The following is an 18,883-nucleotide window of genomic DNA, read 5'->3' as shown; positions in this document are numbered from 1 at the left end:
AGAGCTAAAATTTACAGTTATTATTTTCTAAAGTAACTTTAGAAACAATAACCTAAATCTAGTATTATTTTCTTTTATAAATATTATGATTTAAAAATACTCTGAAACTGTGTTAGTCAATCACAACTCACTAATGTACTATGGAAACTAAATTTTAGTTAGTATAATATAGAATAAATAAACAATATTATTCACATATCTTAGTCACATCTCTTTTATTTTACTTTTAAGCCGCACCTGGTGGTGCTCAGAGCTTATACCTGGCTCTGCCAGGGACCATATGAGGACCTGGGGATTGAACCGGGTTGGCCACATGCAAGGCAAGCACCCTGCCTGCTGTATTGCGCCAGCCCCCTCACAATCTCATCTTATTCAACTTTCTCGTTATTTTAATATCTCCTGAAAAAGTGTGTTCAAATATGAACTAACCTCCCATTAATTAGTCACTAAAATTCTGAGTTATTTTTCAACACAAATAGACTACATCAACAATACACTTTCAGAAACATAACTAGATGCTAATCTAATACCTTATAGCTAAAGAGAATAGTAAAAATACGGCATAGCATAAGTGATTGTCTAAAATTGCACTATAGTGTTTTAGAAGAAAGAATGATAATTATTAAGATTTAATTTAAATTTGCTTTAATGTTAGCTACTTTTAACTGTCCTGTCTGAACTATTTGCTTCTCTAAGTCAGCCACATGGTTTACCTTAGACATCAATACGAATTCCATGTTTGGAAGACATAATTTGTCTGGTTCCTGTTAAGTACATAACAAATGAACAGATGTGAGGTAAAGATGCTGTCATTATTACATAAAGCCAGAATGGCAGAGGAGAAGTTTTTCCAAATGGGCATATCCACAAGCCATGACGAATTCCGTCTCGAATATGGTGTGAGGTCCAGGATAGAAATAACATCCAAGGGAGGAAGCACCAAGAGTCTTTGAGCTTGAGAATGTGCATAATAAACTTCAGGGTCAGGGCCACAACAGGTATCACAGTAGAACAGTGAAGGAAAGGTCTTCGTGGAAGATTCAAAGCAGCCTGGGGTGGGGAGGGATAGAGTGAAGAGTAATTGGAATTATTTCCATCTTGGCCAACTTCTTGGTATTTTATAGATTCATCTTAATAATGCAAAACACTCCCCCAATTTATTAGAAAAACAAGGGAAACATTTTCTATGCCACCTCTAAATGAATGCAGGTACTGAGCTTGATATATTGAACACAGGTACTACATTTGTTATATGAGTCCAAGAGGAAAAAGCGTGAGTAGGATGGTGAGGGAGATGCTCAAAAGCTGGCATGTAGGAGCTCCAGGTTCAATCCTCTCCCTGGCACATGGTCCTCCCACCCATCCCTAAGCACAGAGCCAGAAGTAGCCCACAGCATTTCCAGGGATGCCCCCGCCCACAAAAATCGAGAACGAGCAGGATATCTTTTGCATTAAGTGAAAGCAAAATTTCAAACCTCCAGACATGGAAGTTTCCTATTATCTGCCTAGGGAAAAAAAATCAAAATCAAAATCTAGGGGCTAGCAATAGATAGTACAGTGGGTAGGGCATTTGCCTTGCATGTGGCCAAACTAGGTTCGATCCCCAGCATCCCACATGGTCCCCCGAGCACTGCCAGGAGTGAGTACTGAGCACAGAGCCATGAATAACCCCTGAGCATCACTGGGTGTGATCCAAAAAGCCTAAATAAGTAAATATTTTTTTAAAAAAACCAACAAATGTAATTTATATCCAAATGTGAAGTCTATGTAATTTTATGTTTGTAAAGAATTGTCTGGGGTGTAAGAATGTTAAAATTTCTTTCACATTCAATAAAACATCCTTCAGTAAGTTATCATAGGACCATTTTTGTTATTTTTATTATAAACACTTTACATTAGCCTTGGAAATATTCAGAATTGGCAACATCTGAAAAGATTCCATTATGTGGCTGAGTGGCTACATTCCTGCATGCACGTGTGAGGCCCTGGGTTCAGAGTGCTGACACTTGGAAAGAAAAAAAAAACAACTAGAAAGATGATATTATTTCACATAAGCATTAAAATGAGAAATTAAGATCAACAAGAAAAACTGTTCTGCTTATGCCATTACTAGGATTTAAACTCGGGTCTTCTACTTAGAATTTTAAACATCAATATTATATATCTCATAGAACAAAACTCAAAATTAGACTGTAGTTTTACTAACCAACTTTCCAAATAAGTGAGACAATCTCTGAGAAATACTTGATACAGTATTCGAAACAAGAGGAAAAAGCGACAATTTCTCAGTCACTAAACAAATATATACCAAACACCTACTGAGTCAGGCAGTGTTCTAAGCCAGTGGTAAAATCCTTACCCAAAGTTTTTGTGAGTCTGTGTTTCTTCCCTGAAATGTTTAGAGATCATAAACATAAAAGTAGGCGAATCTGCTAGTACTTAGAAAATAATATCAAACCACTACATTAATCTTTGTTCTTCGGGGGCAGAGGGTGTGGAGACTACATTAACAGTGCTCAGGGCTTACTCCTGACTCTGCAATCACGTATTACTCCTGGTGGGGCTCAGGGAACTACATGGGATACTATGAGTAGAACCTGGGTCAGCCGTGTGAAAGGCAAGCGCACTACTCACTCTACTATTTCTCTGTCCTCAGCCTCGGTTCATTTTTTAATTCCTGAAGACTCAATGAAATTCCTCGATTTCTCCACTAGGGACATCCTAATTGAAATGTTTCCTTTTGGATCCCAGAGGGACAGGGGAAATGAATCCATCAGAGGCCTACCAGGAACTGGGAATGATTTTGAGCACGTAGGAGCTGCACTCTAAGTGTGAAGCATAAAAGCAGGGGCTGGAGCAATACCACAGCGGGTAGGGCGTTTGCCGTACACGTGTTTGATTTCCAGCATCTCATATGGTCCCCTGAGCACCGCCAGGAGTAATTCCTGAGTGCAGAGCCAGGAGTAAGCCCTGTGCATCACCAGATGTGACCCAAAAAAGAAAAAAAGAAAAAAAAACAAAAACAAAAAACATAAAAGCAAAGGACAAAGCATGCCCATGAAAAGAGAACAGCAACACAAAGAAAAAAACTAAGAGAGTTTGTGAATAACATCCTGCCCCTCCTGCTGCCCGTTTTTTTTTTTTTTTTGTCTTGCTTTTTGTTTTTGAGCTGAACCTGGTGGTGCTCAGGAAGTTCAGGGCTTACTTATGGCTTTGCACTCAGGGACATACTACTGGCGGTGCTTGGGGACCATATATGCTGCTGGGAACTGAACCAGTCAGTCATGTGAAAGGCAACCCAAAACCCTATACTATCTCTTGGGTCCCCACGGCCTTGTCCTTGTTGTCATCCTCCTCCTTTTCCTCCTCCTCCTCCTCTTCTTCCTCTTTCTCCTCTAGGGAAGTACTAAGTGCTAGAAAGAGTTGAAATGACTGGGCTTTACATTTCTCTTTTCATCGATGCGCTGTGAGGGATCAAATCCATGTCTCATGCGAGTGAAGCATGCAACTTTACCACTTAGCCACTTCTTGGCCTGGCCCATTTTTTTTTTTTTAATTTATTTATTGAATCACTGTGGGAAAGGTTACAAATCTTTCAGGTTTATGTCTCAGTCATGCAAATATCAAACACATTTCCCTTTACCAATACTTATTTTTTACCATGAAGAACCCCAATAAAACCCCACCCCCACCCCTCCCCGTCCCTGTGAGGCAGATGAATTCTAGTTAACACTCTATCTGCTTTGATTAGATTCACCGTCTCAACAAAAGATTCACCACTTTCATCTAGAGTCCATCCCCCCCCCCCCCCCCCCCAAACCAGACACGCTGAAAAAGCATTGCGAAGTGATTTGCCTTCTACAGCTGGGCTCAAGAATTAAATGTTGGTTCTGGACCCCTGCCATTCTACCTATTGACCCTGGAAGTATTTCTACCGAAAGTCAGATAGTTAAGAAATTGGTTTCTGTGCTCTGGAGTCGTGGCCGTGCTGGAGAGCCGCTCGCGGGGGGCAACCGGTGGCCTCGGTAGGGCGCGAAGGGCAGAGCGAAACGCCCCCCTTCTCATGAAGCTCCAGTCGCCCCCACACTCCCAGCTCATACCCGCCGTCCACAAGGCTCCCATGTGGCCGCCATCTCTCCTTCCAGAGAGGAGAGGGCGAATGGGGCAACACCCTTTCCCCTCCGGCAGACTTGATGGCCTGGATCAACGCATAGTCTGTTCACCTTTCTGCTCCAAGCCGCTGGGTTCTGCATTAAGTCCTTGTGCTTCTGGGGCCATGGCCGTGCCGGAGAGCCGCTCGCGGGGGGCGACTGCTGACCTCGGTAGGGCGTGAAGGACGGACCGGAACGCCCCCCTTCCCATGAGGCCCCAGTCGCCCCCACACCCCCGGCTCATACCTGCTGTCCACAAGGCTCCCATGTGGCCGCCATCTTTCTTTCCAGAGAGGAGAGGGCGAATGGGGCAACACCCCCTCCCCTCCGGCAGACCTGATGGCCTGGATCAACGCATAGTCCGTTCACTTTTCTGCTCCAAGCTGCTGGGTTCTGCATTAAGCCCTTGTGCTTCTGGGGCCGCGGCCGTGCTGGAGAGCCGCTCGTGGGGGGCGACTGGTGACCTTGGTAGGGCGTGAAGGACGGACCGGAACGCCCCCCTTCCCATGAGGCCCCAGTCGCCCCCACACCCCCGGCTCATACCTGCTGTCCACAAGGCTCCCATGTGGCCGCCATCCTTCTTTCCAGAGGGAGGAGGGCGGAAGGGAGCAACACCCTTTCCCCTCTGGGCAGAAATGATTGCCTGGATTAACGCATAGTCCTTTCACTTTTCTGCTCCAAGCTGCTGGGTTCTGCATTAAGCCCTTGTGCTTCTGGGGCTGTGACCGTGCTGGAGAGCCGCTCGTGGGGGGCAACCGGTGACCTCGGTAGGGCGTGAAGGACGGACCGGAACGCCCCCCTTCCCATGAGGTTCTAGTCGCCCCCACACTCCCGGCTCATACCTGCTGTCCACAAGGATCCCACGTGGCCGCCATCTTTCTTTCCAGAGAGGAGAGGGCGAATGGGGCAACACCCTTTCCCCTCCGGCAGACTTGATGGGCTGGATCAACGCATAGTCCTTTCACTTTTCTGCTCCAAGCTGCTGGGTTCTGCATTAAGTCCTTGTGCTTCTGGGGCCGTGGCTGTGCTGGAGAGCCGCTCGTGGGGGGTGACTGGTGACCTCGGTAGGGCGTGAAGGACGGACCGGAACGCCCCCCTTCCCATGAGGTTTCAGTCGCCCCCACACCCCCGGCTCATACCTGCTGTCCACAAGGCTCCCATGTGGCCGCCATCTTTCTTTCCAGAGGGAGGAGGGCGGAAGGGAGCAACACCCTTTCCCCTCTGGGCAGAAATGATTGCCTGGATTAACGCATAGTCCTTTCACTTTTCTGCTCCAAGCTGCTGGGTTCTGCATTAAGCCCTTGTGCTTCTGGGGCTGTGGCCGTGCTGGAGAGCCGCTCGCGGGGGGCGACTGCTGACCTCGGTAGGGCGTGAAGGACGGACCAGAACGCCCCCCGACCCATGAGGTTTTAGTCGCCCCCACACTCCCGGCTCATACCTGCTGTCCACAAGGCTCCCATGTGGCCGCCATCTTTCTTTCCAGAGAGGAGAGGGCGGGCCCATTTGTTTTTAAATAAGGCTAATTACAGTGCCAGGAGTAAGTCCTGAGCAAAGTTACACGTGTGCCCCCCCCAAAATATAAATTAATAATCAGATGAAATTAAATCAGGCTGACCTCTAGTTGTCAAAACCAATCCAATGGAAGTAAAGAAATTAAAAGACCAGAAAAATGAAACATTGAAGCTCTTACCTTTAGAGAAAGGGATCCAGCTAGGAAAAAGTGGTCTATGTCAATAACAGAGGCGAGAAGTCCAGCTAAAATGATTTCTCCAATGTCAGTCTTCTTCTTGATGCCAATGACAACTGCCCAGGACCACATACCAATCACACAGTGCACTGCATTATCTGACAGTGCACGAAGCCAGTCGTTTTGCTGAATTATGGAAAACTGAAGAAGTCTGTCAGCCACTAGGCAAAATACACCCAAGCCAAGGCTGGAAAGAAGAGACTCAGCACCACAAGACCGCAGCAAAGCCCGGCTCTTCTCTGTCTCCGACGCCATCCCCGATGGGTGTCAGTATGCCCCAGAAGACATCTGGGAACCAGCCACTTACTGCTGCTGGGAAGGCTCCTGGTCCCGCTGATGGGGAAAGCAGAGAGTGTGAGCAGAGTCACTGGCTACCATGTGATACTTTATGTGTTTATTTATTTACTTACTTATTTGCTAGCTTTTAGGGGCCAGAACTGGCAGTGCTCAGAAGTTACTCAGGGCTCTGCACTCAGAAATCACTCCTAGCAGTACTCTTGAGAGCCTCAAGGCAAACACCCTTCCCTCTGTATTATCACTCTGGCTGCCATTTGACACTTAAACAAAACAGCAGCAGCAATAATTTCTCAACTATGGGGGCCTAGCTGGTAGGGCATTTGCCTTGCATATGGTGGACCAGGATTCTGTCCCCGGTCTCCCATATGGTCTACTGATCAACACCAGGAGTGATTTCTAAGTGCAGAACCAGCCAGGTGAAACCCTTGAGCATCAGTGACCAAAAAAGCACAGCTGGGCCCCACTACTGAACCATCAGGTCCACAGAGCTAGCCAAGTATTGCCAGAAATATCCCCAGCCTTCCTAAGCACTTCTTGGAGCCGTACCTCCACTCCCCAGGAAACTCCCCTAAAAGATACTGGGTAATTCAAAGGCTGGCCTGGTTTCAAGAACCTGGCTTCAGATTAGGCTTCCAACTCCTAATAAATAAAAGGAATAAAAGATTCTTGGAAATAAGCATCTCTTCACTCTCAATAAGAAATTTAAAATGGGACAAGTTATGTGTCTAATTTGCTGAGTCCAGTTCATATACCCATTTCCAAGCTTCAAGAGAGATTGCAAACAGTAATATTTGGCCTTCTTGGCAGGTAGGAAAGGTGGGATGTCTTCTTTCATGATGTGTTAGAAAAAGAATCTAAATAAAAGTCTCTAATCTCCAAATTAAATAAGTGTACATAGGTTCCATTAATTTTGTGTTAATGAGAAAAATAATTACTTTGCAAAAACTATTTTGCTAATGACAATACATTTACACTAATTCTCAAATTCTTGGTCATTTGCAATAACAACAGCTGTTCTCTAGAGCAGTGCTTCTCAGCCAGGGTCCATCTGGCTCCCTGTGAGTCCCCAGGATGTTCCAGCGGGACATAGGTAAAAGCTGCATGCATGGGGCTCAGAGAGAAGGTTAAGGTGCTTGCCTTGCATGCCATCAACTCAGGTTCAGTAGTCTCCCGAGCACTGCCTGGAGTGATCCCTAGCAAAGAACCAGGAACAAGCCTTGAGCACAGCCAGATGTGGCCTCAAACCCAAACCAAACCAAAAAAAAATGTATAATTGGGGGGCACAAGACTACAGGGTCAACTATAGGGCAAGGGGGCACAGGAAAGAAAGGATGGAAGGGGACCCCTCCATTGAGGAAAAGACTGAGAAACACTGGGCAATCAAACTTAGATTATGCTCTACAGATTCCGCTAAAATTAAAAAAAAAACACTAATAATTTCGAAGTTACTTACAAGTAAAGGATATGACCAAAATGCAACAAATGCACAAGACATCCATAGATCCTGAACCTTCCTATAAACCCAGGATTTATAGACCTATAAATTCTGAGTCATTTATCTCTACAAATAAGCACTAGACACTCGAATGGATAAGAAGTCTATGTGCTTGACAGTTTAGTATGGATAATTTTAAAGTTTATTTAAAAAACCCCTTTGAGGACCTCCTGCTTACTGCTGCACCATCCCTGATGAGGCTCGCCTCTGGCTGGCATCATTGAAACTATTCCCAATGGGAGAAAGTGGGAAATAGTCTGAAAAGAAATGAACAACAAACTAAAGAACTATGGGATGAATTCAAGAGCAACACTGTAACAATATAAGAATATTGGACTCCCTGAAGAACAGGAAGGCAGGTATGAGGTAACTACAGTTAAAGAAATCATCTAGATGAAATTCCCAGAATTGAGGAGTATGAGCAAGGAGATTCAAGGGGCTGGAAGGGTCCCGTTGAAAATAGACCCAACTAGGAAAACTCCAAGACATATTATTCTCACAATGACAAAAATCTAAAGCTAGAGACAGAATATTGAAAGCAGCAAACCAAAAAAGGAATTTATACGCAGAGGAAAGCCCAATGAGATGTACAGCAGATCTTCTACAAATAGATGTAGATCTTCTACAAATAGAAGAACATAGAAAGGTACAAAAACTCAATGAACTAAACACTTCACCAAGAATACTCTGCCCAGCTAAATTATTCAATTTGGATGGACTATATAGAGCTTTATGGACAGGCAACAGTTCAGGGAATTCATAGCCTTGAAACCAGTTTTGCAAGAAATTTTAAAAGGCTCCTATAAAGGGCAGGAGAAACTTCCCACCGTGTGGCATTGAGTATGGCACTCACTAATGGTGTATGTGGTTGTCCTCTACTAGATTAAGAAAGGTTAAAAGCATACAGCAATTAATCATCACAAATTGACTTTTATAAATTTATTTTCTAATAATTAAAAAAATAATAATTTTTCATTCTTTTAAGGGTTTCTTAGACCAAGTAATAGGAAATAAATTTGTTATATGCCTGCCGAGGGGGCAGGCTGGGGGATGGCAGGGGCCCTGGGTCACTGGTGGTGGGATTGCCAACACTGTTTGGCTAAAACAATTCCATTAAATTACAGTGCCTTAAAAATAAATACATGTGAAAAAATCCCTTTGAATCAAATATAAATATAAATGCTAGTATTGCCTCAGATGGATGGAAACTGGAACACAGATGCCTGAGATAACAACTAATGGAGAGGAGCAGGAGCAGGAATACTGCTCTGCTTCAGTAAGCATGGCCTAGCCCTTAAGCCAGCCTTCTTCAACTCTTTTATACCTGCGCACTGGCAGCTCTAAACAAGGCAAGGTGTTTGTCAACCTTTCTGCACCTGGGGACCAGCACCGCTTGGGGCCACTGGTGGTTGAGGAACGCTGCCTTCGACCTCAGGAGAAAGGCAGCCAATCGACGGGGATGGTAGCGAGAACACAGGCCAGGAACAGACTACCCAGAACTCTAACAGAAAAGCCCTGCTACCATCCAAACCATCTTCATGTAGGTCTTTAATGACAAGGTTATTTCCAAGCTTATCTCAGAAAACAGATAAAAATAAAAGGCTATTATCAACTTAGTTGCAAATTGCATAAAGCCACTGCATGATTTCCATTTTCTTCTAATTTATGAGACAACTTTATCATCACACAATATATAAATATCCCTCACCTTACATTTTAAATGATGAGTTTAGACTCTAAATGGATTTAGTGCCAATGGATTCCAGAAACTCTTGGAAAACTGAAAAGAGCTTTAAAGCTATTTTCCATATTCCTTGTAAATTCCTCAGGATAGGTTTCCTTAAGAATGGTTATAGGATCAGAGTAAGAGTACAAACAAGTAGGGCGCTTGTCTTGCATGCGGCCATGCCAGGTTTGATCCCCTGCCCTGACAGGAGTGATCCCTGAGCACAGAGCCAGGAGTAAGTCCTGAGCATTGCTGGGTGGGCCCACCCTGCCAAAAAAGGAATAGTCATAATTTTCCTTTAAACTAGTATTGCATAAATCCTAAAGTGCTCAAGAGTTTTAAAATATTTCATTTAAAATATTTCATTTTATTAACAAAATGAGTAAGCAATCCACAGCCTATGACCAGAAACATTTGGAATGAATTACAATTCATATCATAAATTAATATGACTTGTATGAAATACTGTCTACGAAAGGTCACTTTCACTCACCCTCATAGCAAAATGCCATTAACCACAGTGCCTTCAAAAGATTCCTAATCGTTATCTTCCGTTTCCTGCCACCCATAATATATATTGTATATCCAAAGCTTCACCATTATCCAAATGATATTCTTTATTTAAAATATTTTATTAGAGTTTAGGTAATTTGGTTACAATAGTGTTTTTAAGTTGGAACTGGACAGTGAGTAGGGCACTTGCCTTGCCCCAGCCAACCAAATTTGGTCCACAGCACCCCATATGGTCTACCCATCACCACCAGGAATGATTCCTGAGCCAGCAGTAACCCTGAGCATCGCTGAGTGTGGTGATAAAAACAAATTTAAAAAAGTGCTTAAGTTTTTAAGTATTGATGTACATCTTTTGTTTCCTTCACAAACTACCCAGTTATCTAATTCTTTATCACTGTACATTGTTAATAATCTTAGGCAGTATTTCTGCTTGCTTAAAGCAAATAACAAATTTCCAGTGTAAATATCATCATCTGCTTCAAACCAACGGGGACCCCAGCTCCCGAATATTTAGTAAAACCTGAGATTTAAAAAGAGCAGTTTAAAATTATGTAATTGATTTTAACTGTGCCTTTAAAAACAAGTTTGCCTTTAAAAACAGTATTGAGGGGCCCGAGCCATAGTACAGGTGTAGGGTGTTTGCCTTGCAGGTGGAGGACCAGGGTTCGCTCTCAGGCATCCCATATGGTCCCGCTAACATTGCCAGGAATAATTCCTGAGTGCAGAGCCAGGCCTAAGCCCTGAGAATCGCCGAGTGTGGCCTCAAAACTAAACCAAACCAGCCAACCACACAAATAAAATACAAGTCAATTGAACTGTAGTGGCTGCTAAGAGCAAATGCCAAATCCAACGCAGCTAATTTGCAGAAGAATTTGCAAAAAAAAAGTTGACTTTTATTCTTTATATACCTTGCATATAAAATGTTCATTTTCTACTACAATACGAATAAAACACACATTCTTAGCTTTAACTAGTTTGTTTGGGGCGACACCTGGAGGTGCTCAGGTCTCTGGAGGCAATGCGCAGGGGTAGATGACTTCCCTATCACCCCGGGTTCCCGCTTGCCACGCCTAATCTCGGGCACTCTGACCATCGCCCACGCCTTCGACTTTCAAGTTTCGACAAATTCCCAGTAATTCTTATGCTCATGTTGATGTGATGCAACGAGGTTGCTGTCGTTTAAGCCGATAAAGAAAACGTTGTAGACGCCCTGGCACCCGCAGCAAGCGGGATCCGGGAGCATGCCCACCTCCGCAGACCCCGGATGAGAAAGGCGCTCAAAGCCCTGCAGGTCAGCAACGGGCTCGGTCCAACAACCCCCAGCCTCCACCACCCAAACATGCCGCCAGGCCTGGGAAACAATAAAACACCAGGGCTCGGAGCCCGGGGTCGGTCTGAAGGATCGAGAAGGCGCGCCGAGGCAGAGCGCGGGTCCCGGCACCCCGGACGCGGGGGTCCAGAACACACCGCTGGCTCTCGGCTCCCGCCGCCCACTCCTCTTCTCCATCTGGGGCCGAAAGCTTGGGGACTAGCGGCTCAGGGGGTCCCTGCCTTCAGTCTCCCGTCCTCCCAGGCCCGACCATCAACCTCCCGAGAGTGGGCAGCCGAAGGTCTCCGCTTTAACCGCCTGCGGCGAGCGGCGGCCCCGCCCCTCCGCCCCGCGCGCGCTCCGGGCACGCACCATAGAGACACCCGCCGCCGCCGCCCAGAGCGGCTCCCGAGCACCGCGGCCAGGACGCAGAGGTTGCTGGGATACCGGCGCCCGGCTGCGCCGCCGGGGAGCCCCGCGGGCGAGCGCCCTCCGGTTGAGCGGGACGCTGCGTCTCGTTTTTCCCCGCCGCACCCCGCAAAGAGGCCTTTGGGACGACGGGATCAAACTTGTGAAGCGGCTACTTTAAATATTTTTCTGCGACTTCGCTCTTGGCTCGGCCGGCAGTGCGCCACGGACGCCACCCTCTCTACGCCCCCCCAACCCCAACCCCCAGGGGTTGGCCAGGCCTCCGCCGCCGGGGACGCTGCCTCACCGGGTGCCGGGCGCACGGGCCTGCTGTCCAGACGCTCGGGCGGAGTGCCATGGGTGGCGCAGAGCCGCCTCCGACTTCCTTCGGTGGGTCCTTCCCAGTAGACGTTGGAGTTTGTCTCGAGACCGCGGCGGCCTGACGCGCCTCCGTGGCGCTCTGCCGCCCCCTTGGGGCTGTCCTGGTGACTGCCCATCGCCCTGCCGGGGGGACCTGTCTCTGGACAGCAGGGACACGGCCGCACTTAACCGCGCAGGAGTCAAAGAAGTCACCGCAACAAAGGGGCATTGGGCTTAACGGGGTTCACCAGTTACTTGTTTGCCGAAATTGTGTCCAGGACCTGTCCGGGTCGTGGAGTGGTGGCTGCCCTCTGCACGCCTGATACTGGCCTCAGGGTGAGGCTCCGAGAGCAATGTTCCTTCCCAGTTCTGCAAACTAGTTTCACGGAGAAAGCAAGGGAACCAGTTGAATTATGTAGTTTAAAGAGACCAAAGAAAACGTAATCGTCAGTCTCTGGGAAACTCCTCGGCCTTCCACAAAACCTTAAAGTGTGGCTCAGTTTTTTGATGATAGTTTTTTTGCTGATACAACTTTTCATAACTTGCCACACTCTTCAGTTCTTATCCAGTGAAAAAGGCTGAAGAGAAGGAGGAAATTACACTTGTTTTAATTCAAAGAGTTTTAAAAGCTGAGAAAATCTGCCACGAATGCATACACTTAATCACAATTGGGTGCTTTTCATCATGTAAAGGATTTTGAAGGCACTCATATTGGACATTGTCCTATGGCAAGCCTCATCCATGTTTTATTTAAATTCTTGAGAGCTGGAGCGATAGTGTGGTGGGTAGGCCAACTGAGGATCTATTCCCGGCATCCCATATGGTGTCCCAAGCACCGCACAGAGTAATTCCTGAGGGCAGAGCCAGGAATAAGCCCAGAGCAGGTGTGGCCAAAAAAGATTTTAAGACTCTATAGCTTTTTAAGGAGGGGCTGCACCTAGCAGTGCTGGGGCTATGACCTACACCCAGAGGATTGACTTCAGGCTTCCCACATTGCTAGACCTGTGCTTTACTACTGGAGTCATAGCCCCTCTAGAACAACTGAAGTGTAAAGAGACAGGATAGGCAGTTCATGGGACTTTCCATTCAGAATGCTGGCCCTGGCCGCATCCTGTATCTGCTCTTCCTCTGTCCCCTCCCTTGAAGAACTTCCCCTTTAAGAAAGCTCTTTACAAAAAACAGTAATTACAGTTAAACCAAGGCCCTCAGAAATGTAAAAGTCCAAGACAGGTTTCTGACCAAAGAATGTTGTTCTCCTACTGATTACAGGTTCTAAGCTGTACCTGGAGAACAGGCTGGGCCCTCAGTTCACAAGGCTGTGAGTCTCCTGTCCCATGTTTTTCTCTCTTATGCCATTCTTAATCCTTGTTTTTTTTTTTAACCTTATGGCATTGCTTCAGATCAACATCAATAGCTTCTTGCAATAAGAAGAGCAAAAGGGAGCCTAATTCTTTTTTTTCATAATTTATTTTTTCTTATATTTATCTATTGAATAACTGTGGGAAAAGTTACAAATCTTTTGGGTTCAAGTCTCAGTCATACAATGATCAAACACCTTTCCCTTCACCAGTACTCATTTTTCACCAACCAAGAACCCCAATATACCTCCCTCCCAACCCTCCCAATGCCTTTGAGGCAAATGATTTCTACTTAACTCTTCTCTATATTGATTACATTCATTATTTTGACAGAAGATGTACCATTATTGTTCAGAATCCCGCCCCCCCCCAAACAATCAGAATTGCTGAAAAGGCATTGTGAAATACTTTGTTTTCTATAGTTGGTTATGAGAATCATATAATGATTTTAGATTTCTGCAAAGAGCCAGATTATTACAATATTGGTTTGTGTGTCTGATGTTATGGCCGTGCCGGAGAACCGCTCGTGGGGGGCAACTTGTGACCTCGGGCATGAAGGACGAGCGGGCACCGCCTCCCTTCCCATGAGACTGCAGTTGCCCTGTCACCGCCGACTCATACCTGGCTTTCCAGTAAGCTCTGAGGCTGCGGCCACTTTGCTGCGGGGGGGGGGGGGGGGGGGAATGGCGGGGAGGCAGAAGGGAGCAGCACCCTTTCCCTCCCAGGGAGGCATGGCGCAGTAGTTTAGCGCATGATCTATTCACTTTTCTGTCTCAAGCTGCCAGGCTCTGGACTAAGTCCTTTTGCCTCTGGAGCCATGGCCGTGCCGGAGAACCGCTCCTGGGGGCAACTCGTGACCTCGGTAGGGCGTGAAGGACAAGCCGGTACCACCCCACTTCCCATGAGACTGCAGTTGCCCCATCACCGCAGGCTCATACCTGGCTTTCCAATAAGCTCTAAGTCAGCGGCCACCTTGTATGTGGTCCGGATGCATTTCTGCAAAAAAGTCGCTGGGTTTCGAGATTTGTTTCTGAGTCTCTGGGATCATGGCCATTAAGCAGCTTGATCAGAAGCCAGAGAGGCCGTTTGTAGGTGGCAACTTGGGTTCTCGTTGGGATGGGGAGGAAAGGGTCGGTTCCACCCCCATCTGGTGAGTCCCCATGTTTCTCATCACTGTAGGCCCAAACCTGACTGTTCAGTGGCCTCTGGAGGATGGCAGTCACTGGGTCGCCATGGGGAACAGGCCAAGGCATGAAACCTATTTCCACCTGGAGTGGCCCAGCGCCAGTAACCTACTGCAGGAACAGGACGCATTTCTGCCAAAAGCCTTTGGATTCCAAGATTCCTTTCTTAGTCTCTGGGATCATGGCCATTACGCAATTCGATCAGGAACCAGAGAGGCCATGCCTCCAATTATATAGCTGGGCCGGAGGTGGTTTGTGGGTGTGTCTCCCACATACCTAACTACTGGCTGTTTACTTTCTTGGTAAACTTTGCCCCAAGTTTTTGGGGTGTGGCCAAAGGTACAGCACTAATTTAGGAGTATCTGAAAGTCTGACGTTGCCATCAGACTGCTGATGCACTTGCCTCACAGGTACAGATTGACCTGCTGGCGGCACCATACCCCCCATGGAGCCTAATTCTTTTCACACAGGTTTTACTTACTACATAGACTTAAGGTAGGCTTATCTAGCAATTTTTTGGGGGGGTCACACCCGGCGATGCACAGGGGTTACTCCTGGCTCTGCACCCAGGAATTACCCCTGACAATGCTCAGGGGACCATATGGGATGCTGGGAATCAAACCTGAGTCGGCCGCATGCAAGGCAAACGCCCTACCCACTGTGCTATCACTTCAGCCCCTCCCTATCTAGCAATCTTGGTGGGGGGGGGGGGGTATTACTTTCATTTTATTGGCATTGTCTAGCAATTTTTTTAGATAAATTTTGTCTATACTTTTATTAGAGAGAGGTGGAGGAATCGAACCCAGATCGGCCAACCCGACTCCTTTGCCCTGGCAAGCTGACTCCTTTAGCCCGGCAAGCTACCAAGAGTATCTCGCCCACACAGCAAAGCCTGGCAAGCTATCCGTGATGTATTCGATATGCCAAAAACAATAACAACAGGTCTCACAATGGAGACATTACTGGGCCTGCTCGAGCAAATCGATGAACAACGGGAAGACACTGCTACAGTGCTTTTATTAGAAAGTATTCAGAGAATGAATAGCAAATGACCAGATGTAATTTTGATTAATAGTGAATGTCTCACAAAAGCCACAACTATGATCTTTTTTCATCAGACACCTGAAAAACAGTTTAAAACAATCCTTTATTGATATTTCAAGATTTACAGATTAGTATTTCACTACAGCATAATAGCCCAAATCTGAAAATAGCTCAAGAATCCAAGAACAGATCACTGGATAAAGAAACTTGTATATTTACATAATGGAATACTACTAAACATTAAGAAAAAACAAAAATAATTAGTTTGCAGCTACATGGATGGATCTGGAGAGTATCATGCTGAGTAAGGTTAGATGGAGAGGTACAGATAAAGAATGATTTCCTCATGTGGTATGTAACAGTAAATTATGAAACAATAAATAGGGGAGGTAGAGAGATAGTAGGGAAGGGCGCTTCATTGCAGGGGCCCACTTGGGTTCAATCCCCAGCATCCCAAATTGTCCTCTGAACACTGCCCGGAGTGATTCCTGAATGCAGAGCCAGGATGACTGCAAAGTAAACTCTGTGACCCAAAAACAAAATTAAAAACAAGGGCAACAGAAACTGATAACTAGTCTTTAGTAGGAAGCGTATCACTGTAGGAGAGGGGGGGTCCGGGTGGGGGTGGAACACTGGGACATGGTGGAGGGAAGCTGACACTCTGGTGGAGGGGATGATTTTGGAATGTTTTTGCATGAAACTTGCCATTAATATTGTAAATCATGGTACCTAAAAATTAAAAAACAAAAATTACAGGTTACATGAAAACACAACCAAAGTGGAGTCCCGGAAGACACCACATCACCGAGACCTCTCTGGACCCCATATCGAGCCAGGGCACCTGGCACCTCATATGGAGCAGGTGTGCTCTCCCTGCCCACTCCAGATGAAGCCCTGGCAACTACAAGCTGCCAGAAGCAAGGCCCAGACAGGCAGGTTCCAGGACTAAGACTGTTATGCCCACAATCTGCCTCCGGACACCATCTCAGCACACTAACATCCCTGGTCCAAGGACTCCCAGTTGAATCCCAAAATGGATTAGCGCCCTACAGAGATGTCCAACCATTTTCAATCTTAGAATTCCAGAAGCGCAAAACCCAAGCACAAAAACTTGTAAGTCCACAACTGTACCTCATGGTCTTTCACTAATAAAAATTAAAAAAAAAAAAAAAGCCAGAAGCGCACAGCCACAAGAGTGGCCATGTGACCGCTCATCATATTCAAAATGAGCAACAGAAAATAAATTATCCAGCGTCTGCACCTGGCAGGTAGGCTTGAATGGTGGTGGGAAAATTCGAGCAAACTATAATGCCCAAAGCAGAGTGTATTGGGGAAATTGTCTGCCATAAAGATAGGGTAAGGACTGGGATGGCGTAGGGATACCAGGGACAGTGGTGGTGAAAAATGTACACTGGAGGAGAGATGGGTATTCGATCGTTCTATGGCTGAAGCTTACACATGAAAGCTTTGTAACTATCTCACGGTGATTCAAAAAAAAAATGTTATTTCTCTAATAATTATTATAGAGAAATATATATTTTCCTGGCTTACTAATTTTATAGCTGTCACTTGAAACAACATACTTAAGATTTAGTAGAATATCTTGTCATTCCATTTTTCACTTTTTATTACTTTATAATAAACAAACTCAATACATCAGGATCCTTCGTGAGCTCTATTGCGGATTCACTACCAAGATCTCACCATTCTACAAAGAAGTAATCATCCATATCAAGAGAGGGGTTCGGCAGGGTGGTACCATTTCACCAAAACTCTTCAGTGCCACCCTCGAGAACATCATGCGACGACTGGAATGGGAAAGAATGGGAGTGAAGATAGATGGTCAGCAACTACACCACCTCCGCTTTGCTGATGACATCGTTCTAATAACACCAAACATCAGCCAAGCAGCACAAATGCTGAACGACTTTGACCGTGAATGTGGAAAGGTCGGACTACAGCTGAATCTTACGAAGACAATGTTTATGAGAAACAGCCTTGTTCCTGACGCTCCATTCGCTCTCAACGGAACCACCATCTCCGAATGCAACAGTTATATATACCTAGGTCGAGAAATCAACATGATGAGTGACCTGGCACCTGAGTTGCGCAGGAGGAAGAGAGCGGCTTGGAATGCCTTCAAGAGCATTGAAGAAATAACTAAAAGGACAAAGAACCTCCAGCTACGAGCACATCTCTTTGATTCCACTATTCTTCCTGCATTAACATATGCCTCAGAGACCTGGACCCTACGAAAACAGGATGAGAACGCTATTCGGGTCTCTCAAAGAGGAATCAAAAGAACTATGCTTGGAATATCACGATTCACTCAAATGAGAGATAGAATCCGGAGTTCTGATCTTCGTCAACGCTCAAGAATCAGGGACGCTGTCTCATTTGCCAAGACATCAAAAATCAGATTGTCTGGACACGTAATGAGGTTTACAGACAACCGCTGGACTAGAGCCATTACTGACTGGATTCCACGGGACATCAAAAGATCACTTGGACGCCCACCTACAAGATGGTCAGACTTCTTCGTCAAGACCCTGAATGATCGGTTTGAGGCTCTGCATGTTCCTAGAACGAACAGATACCATTGGGCTACGCTAGCACGCAACCGGGATGAATGGAGACGTTACTGGCACCCGCTCGAATAAATCGATGAATAACGGGGATTAAGTGATGATTAAGTGATTACTTTATTATGATTTTTTTAATTTTATAAGTTAGTTCACAATATTTGATTACATTCAATATTCAAACACCAATCCCACCACCATTACACCTTCCCATCACCAAATTTGGGATGTTTCCATCCCAAGCCCCAATCTCTGTCCCAAAACACAACTGAAAGAATATATTTTGTATTTTCTGTTATAAAGAACTGCTGGACATGCTTACAAAAGTGTTCATACAGGAAATAGTGTGAAGATTGTTCTATTTTGGCAGGAGACATTAAGACATTCTATAGGATATCACTAACATGTTAAGTTTGGGTGATGTGGGTTTGGGTATATATATCTGAAAATATGTACGTATGCATCTCTATATATACATATTTATATGTACATATACATACATATATATATATATATTTCCCACTATTGTTGCCTACTGTCTGAACCCCATCAAATATGGTGTGGTGATTATGGAGAAGGGGTAGGGAGTGTCTTATGATGTGTCGCATGGCTTCAAAAGCAGTCCAGGAATATGTTCACTCATATGTGAGGCTCGGTCCGAGCCTGGGAAGAGTGGCCTGGAGCATGGCGGCGGTTGAGTAGTGAGTGG

At 45.7% G+C, this 18,883-nt stretch overlaps 1 protein-coding gene across 1 annotated transcript; it reads right to left on the bottom strand.

The window, feature by feature from the left end:
• Positions 1-238: 238 nt before the first annotated feature.
• On the bottom strand, positions 239-6,222 carry TMEM267 (transmembrane protein 267). Its single transcript, XM_056112184.1, has 2 exons — positions 5,842-6,222; positions 239-1,050 (listed from the first exon to the last, which is right to left on the bottom strand). The coding sequence occupies exons 1-2, from the start codon at positions 6,151-6,153 to the stop codon at positions 715-717; spliced, it is 648 nt and encodes a 215-aa protein (XP_055968159.1). The 5' UTR covers positions 6,154-6,222; the 3' UTR covers positions 239-714.
• Positions 6,223-18,883: the final 12,661 nt, after the last annotated feature.

This window comes from Sorex fumeus, unplaced genomic scaffold, assembly GCF_029834395.1.
Source record: "Sorex fumeus unplaced genomic scaffold, SorFum_2.1 ptg000015l, whole genome shotgun sequence".
NCBI lineage: Eukaryota > Metazoa > Chordata > Mammalia > Eulipotyphla > Soricidae > Sorex > Sorex fumeus.
The sequence above is the reverse complement of the archived record's forward strand: the minus strand, read 5'-3'. Positions and strand labels throughout refer to the sequence as shown.

Coding starts and splice junctions, on each gene's coding strand:
- TMEM267 (XM_056112184.1), bottom strand. CDS start 6,153: ATGGCGTCGGAGACAGAGAAGAGCCGGGCTTTGCTGCGGTCTTGTGGT. Junction 1,051..5,841: donor CTGGATCCCTTTCTCTAAAG/GTAAGAGCTTCA, acceptor TCCCCACCCCAG/GCTGCTTTGAATCTTCCACG.